Consider the following 6,000-nt stretch of genomic DNA (forward strand, 5'->3'; position numbering starts at 1 on the left):
GTAGTTGGAAATCCTGCCCTAAACCTTTTATTCGATAATGGATTCGATAGTATTTTTTAGGGAAGGGGCTGGTTGTCCATTTCATTCATATAATGTTTGATTGAACAAATACAACCCCCATTTGGACCACAGGTGCATCAGACAGGTGTATCCGCCCCCAGGGTCGCATGTCAGCCCTCTACTGCTACCAGTCTTTGGTACGACAACAGCGCGGCAGCGCGCTCTAATTGTCTGTTTCCACGCTCTTTCTCCTCCCAATGAAATGTATCATTTCCAGCCACCTGTTTGAGTGCAGTCTTCTCTTCACTTAAAGGAACTGTCACGTGCTTTCTGACAGCATTGCCTCTAGGCTTTCCTGTGTCCGTTCTCCTCTTCTCTCCCGTCCTCACCTCTTCGTGTCCTTGCTTGCAGCCTCCACCGATCACCTTCAATCCTTTCATCAACCCCCACCTCCCCCCCTTTACTCCGACCGTCTGATGGTGCTGCTGCCCCTGAGCCATGCTGCGTGCGGTGTTTGGTTGTCATGAGGTCAGGTGTGCGTCTGGCCCCTGTCCAGTCCATACAATCACACATGCTGTTCACACCGGCCTGAGCAGACACTCTGACATGGAACCACATGGTGGTAGAATTATATTTGTAAACTGTGCGTACAGAAATAGCAAAAAATGATCTACCGGTAGTTTCTCACTAATAGGTCTTTCTCTATTAATCCAGGGTGATGCAATACATCTATTCCCTTTTGAATTCTAAATACTGGTAATTTGTTGCTTTTCAATTTGTTATTTCTTAAATGTATCGGCAGAGTTAACTAGTCCAATGCTCTGTTCAATTTGTCCAATCAAATTACAGTATTAGCATAAAATTCTATTCTGTGCCAAGTCAAATTTTGAGTATGATGCCTACAAACAATATGGATACACTGCAATGAATTCCAAATTGTATTTTCCAGATGCACTGTACAAATACTAGAGCAAATATACGGATAGTCCTTACCAGATGTGTCCTGGCACATGAAGACGCATAACGGCAGCGTGTTTGTGTGTAGCATGTGTATTCGCCTGTCCGACTCCACTGCTGTGCCACCTGAGATAAGGCACCTGATCCGACTCACAAGCACCTGATTGGTTGAGAGTGGGGCTCAGGTGCATCCCACTGAACTGCAACCCCCCCCCCCCGGGGAACCGGAATTCCCTCTTCCGACAAACCTCCCCCTCCACACACACACACACACACACACAAACAGGCACATGTACAAACACGTTAGTGACTTTAAGGTAGAAGCAGGATGCAGGAGCAGATGCAGAAGCCGTGTGTCTAAATAAATGCCAGACAAATATACACCTGCAGAACCAGAAACAGGAGTCCTACTCAGTTTATGTCCCCGCTCCATCTGGACATATGCACACGCACGCACACACGCACACGCACACACTATAAACTCAACGGACTAGTTTCAATCCAAAATCAACGTTTCTTGGGTTTCATTAGAGAAAAGCCGGTAGAGAGTGACAATGATTTGATGACTAATGGATAATGAAGTCCTGCAACCGCTGAAATATCTTGAAATGTAACAAACAGGGTTTATTATGAACATTACCCGCCCAATTAATAAGAAATACATCCAGACAATCAATAATGTCAACAAACATTACATTGCAGCTCCAAACAGCGCCTCAGACCATTTGACACTTTGAAGCTGGACTGAATGCAGCTGGCATTTTTCTGCTGCTCTGCTTCATTAATCAAGCTCCCTGTCTTTCAATGAGCGAATATTAACCGTTATTTGCGTACAAGCGGCTGGAGCTCAGATGGATGTAGTTCATCTACTTGTACCGCAAGTCCCCCCTCCCCCCACAAATACGCACATCACAACAATCCCTCGCCACTTCTATCTCTTAGACGTCACGCACTAGTGCTGAATAGAACAAACCTCTTCTTTTTCACTTTGAGCGTCTTCCTTCTTGCTGCTCTTTCTATCCATCTCTCATTTACGTTTTCCTCCAAGAAGAGTGAAGGCGTGCATGATCATGTTTCTATACTGAGGCACCGTACAATGCTCCCTCCTTAGAACGTGGGTTAATGCTTGATGGTCCTAAAGCTGAATTGATTTGCACAGGCAACATTATCTTCACTGTCTATTCTGTGTGTACTTCACGCTCAACGCTTTCTTCTTCAAGACGAGTTTCTCTTGTTTTCTTTGAGCCGAGACGCAACCCTCTCAAACGCGATTAGATGACACCCAGATAACCTCGTTGAGAGGAATCTTTGGAAATAAACCTGGTTTTGGAGACAAGCAGAAAATGCCAACCCTCACTGAACTTCAACTATAATAATGTAACGTATTATTTTAGTGATTCCGCACAAAGTGGCTTCATCAGACATGCTCCCATCACACAGCAAGTGAAGAATCTGTGACTTTTCTAACATTAAGTCTCTCGACCCAGGCACACAATTGAGCCACTTTCACAACATAAAAAACGTCGATACGCAGAAAGTTAATGAGGTTTTCCCCGATTTCACTGCAAGTGATGTTCCATAAGGCATGTCTTTGCAATACATGTTGATTACAACACAGGTACACTTTATTCTAGACACGTATTGCACAGAAGAAGGATTGTATGCACTTTAACTCTTATCGCCGGCTACTTTACCCACTACAACAAACATCTTTACTGTTATTTTGACGTACGTCGCAATGGTGCAATGCCGGTGCTTTAGTCACAGCCTTCCAGCTTTAAAGTTCAAATTAGGGCGCTACTTTCACATTTCCACGGTGGTTGTGTGCGTGTGTGAGCAAGTGTGTGTGTGTGTGTGTGTGTGTCTGTGTGTGTGTGTGTGTGTGTGTGTTTCTATGCGTGACAGGGTCCATTAGGACTCTAACTGCCGGGCTAATTGACAGTAATGAGTTCTTGTGCTGGGGGGCCGGTGAAGGGGGCTACGGGGCTCATGTTTGGCAGCTTCTCCAAAGACCACTCCACTAAAGGGCTTCATTAAGACTACTTTTTAACTGTCCCATAAAAAGAGCTGTGTACATGACGGTGTGCAGCTGCTGTACATTACTTTATCATCACTTTATCACCTTTCATATCACCTTTTCACACGTGCATTTGTACTAAATCACACACTGAGGCACTGAGCCAACCCCAATTTCAGTCAATCTCTCTAATTGATTGTTTTCTTTGGGGAGGTATCCAGAGTTTTGAGGTATATGAGCAGGTAAGTGAGAAAGGGAATCAGTCATACCAATGAATAATGGACGGGTATCGTTTTCCAGTTGCAAGAGGGACAACTTGTTGTGTGTTGAGGCGGGTGAGAATACTGTGTATTCATACATTATTTCCAAATATATATTTATATGTAGTATATCTCTAGGGCCGTGTGTGTTTCAAAGTGCCACAAAGGCAGTGACGCACGCTAATGTAAATTACACCTACCAGCTCCCTTCCATCCACACACACATACGGGATAACTCATGCTTTGTCAAGCTGGAAATATCCCATTAGTTCCACACACCATCCACGGAGGCTTTTCCCCCCCAGTAGGCATTATATTCATTATATTTATTGTTGGGAAATGTTGTTGGGAATTATGTATACAGAGAATGGAGAGAGGGACAAGAGGAGAGTCCAATGCAAATGACTACGGCATGCAGCACACACTTTCCGAGCCGTGCAAACACCCTGCAAACACAATCAGTATCCAAACAAATCCGCTTTTTAATCATGTGGACTCTCTGTTATCACAATCTAATAACACACAGACCATCATATCCCTATATACATTATTGATGTAATGTAATCTTGTACTCAAACAGCTTTGCGACCAGCAGAATAACTGTAGCAAGAGGTAAGACTATAATTACTTTTCTACTGGTGTCAAGAATTTAATCGCTGCAGGAAACGCTGTCACATTTAACTCTTGATGATATGATATAGTTAGTTGCATGTAATTCCATATTAGCGTTAATTAACAGTCACATAGAGTTAAGGAGGTAATACAAATATTTTCAATTTAATGATGGTTTACTGACAAACATATCTGATTTAATATTTACATTGACTGTAGAAAGAAGATACAGCATCAGTATTTCTATATTCTGATACTGCATTAAGTAATTAAACAATTAAATACTTTTTTTCACTCATGCAGCCATTGTCCAAAAAGAATATAGACCAAAAAATCAAGAAAAAGAGCTTTGAGTTCACAACTTGTCATACAGGGGAAAACATAATTGCAGGAGACAATCAAAAAGGGCAACAGAATACCTGTAATAGAAACCTGTAATATTCTGACGCCCATTGAACATAGCAAACTCAATACAGAGAAACTGAGGCGCCTCGTCGACTCCCTCCGCGTCTATAATGAGCGACGCTAAGCCAGGGTGTCGATTTGGCACTGGGCAGCTCCCAGTCGGATTGGGCTGGTGGGGAGGTAGTGGTCCATTTCCAGCTGAGAAAAGTGGTTGGAGTAAAGCAGGGAATCAGAGCGACGTGCTTCCAACGATGCGCTACGCAGAGCATTAAACAACCTGCTGGCGTTCATCAGAGTGGGCTTGCACCCCTGCACATACACGGACAGCGGCAGCCTTGCCCCCTTTCCTAATAGAGATATAGACCTCTCTTTGCCAGCATTAACCCTCAGCCGGGAGCAAACACTCTTTACGCCTCTCTGAAGAGAGAGCAGAGCTCATGTTGACCAGAGGAGTTTGTCGGGGAAGGACGCAGGACTGAGAAGCCAGAACAGTACGTGGCCGAGGTTCCTTCTGTGCATCGACCTGGTTCCTCTGGTGGAAATCAAGTCAAAAAAATATACACTCGCACACGTTGTGCTTTTTCTTTTTATGTAAACAAACCACCGAGGGGTGTTGAAAAAAAATACGGCAGCAGGAAACTTAAATCAATTCAAAAACTTTAGAATGAAAAAGCAATCAGCTTTTGTTTAATCAATATTTGTGTGCATGTACAGAGAAATAGATTGGCCACTTCTAGGGCTGAAAGTTTGGTGGAGCTTTTACATCTGAATTGGGTCGGTTTTAACTGTAGTGTTGACGGACATAAGCCAAAACCCGATACAAGGAGATCTACCTCAATGTCTTAATGCAACACCTGTCTAGCGCACCAACTGACAGAAAAAGGGAGCAAAAACAACTGAGTACTCGCTTATTTTTCATTAATTGATGCACCGTGACGTCCAGACAAAAAGACAAATGTGTGTGTGTGTGAACCCAATGTGAACCCAACGGTGAAGCAATCCCCCTCATTACTCTCTGTGTGATCATATACAGACTTTTTTTTCCTCTTTTCAACGAATCACTTAGCGGACCGTGGTTATTGTGCTCGACACTGACGCAGCGGAGTCGGCGCTTTGCCCTCCCAGGCCGGCAGGGGACCGTTTCTTTCAGCCGGAACAGGCTTAACTAGCAGGTTCACAGCTTGCGGAGAGCAACATATCCAACAAAGTCGGTCTAAAGTCCTCAATAATGAGCACCATTCACCCGGAAACAGAGAACGCGAGCAGAGAGGCTTAAGGGTCGGCACGTCACGGGGAGAAAGTGGGAAAGTAGCAATTGGGGGACATATTGAGGAAGAGAGGGCAGCGGAGAGCGTTGCTGGGTTCGAAGTCCCATCCGGTTTTGAAAATGATTTATTTCCCCCGTTCAGCTGCTTTAAAAGGTCCTTTGGGAGCCCCGACCACGGAGCGGAGCTCTGCAGAGTCCTGCCGCCCAGGGTTAAAACACTCCGGCCCGGCCGAGGCCTGACTGCTCGGAGTCAGAGGGAAAGGCCGGCAAACAGAGTGTGAAACACAACCGTCTTTCACAAGCAAATGCATGAAACGGAAGAAAACGTGCGTAACTGCAAACTGACGCTGTACTAGACTAAAGCTGGGTCAAGCAACGGACCGGAGCTCTACAAACGCATCCACGCTGTCAGTAGAAAAGCCGAGCTGCAGCTCCTCAAAGCCCGGGGTCGCTGACTTTACCCAACAGGAGGTCAGAGGGGC

The 6,000-nt window shown here is 44.9% G+C and overlaps 1 protein-coding gene across 5 annotated transcripts in view; it reads right to left on the reverse strand.

Moving 5' to 3' along the window:
• Window positions 1–6,000, reverse strand: part of LOC120812249 (serine/threonine-protein kinase BRSK2) — a 154,451-nt gene that overhangs the window by 79,027 nt on the left and 69,424 nt on the right. The window contains exon 1 of one of the 5 annotated variants that reach the window (XM_078097832.1): window positions 994–1,073. The exons of the other annotated variants lie outside the window; for them this stretch is intronic. Within the exon in view, the coding sequence (XP_077953958.1) occupies window positions 994–1,048 (55 nt within the window). The 5' untranslated portion in view covers window positions 1,049–1,073. Of the gene's footprint in view, window positions 1–993; window positions 1,074–6,000 lie in introns of those variants that run through there. 5 annotated transcript variants of the gene reach the window in all.

Source organism: Gasterosteus aculeatus, chromosome Y, assembly GCF_964276395.1.
Source record: "Gasterosteus aculeatus chromosome Y, fGasAcu3.hap1.1, whole genome shotgun sequence".
Classification (NCBI taxonomy): domain Eukaryota; kingdom Metazoa; phylum Chordata; class Actinopteri; order Perciformes; family Gasterosteidae; genus Gasterosteus; species Gasterosteus aculeatus.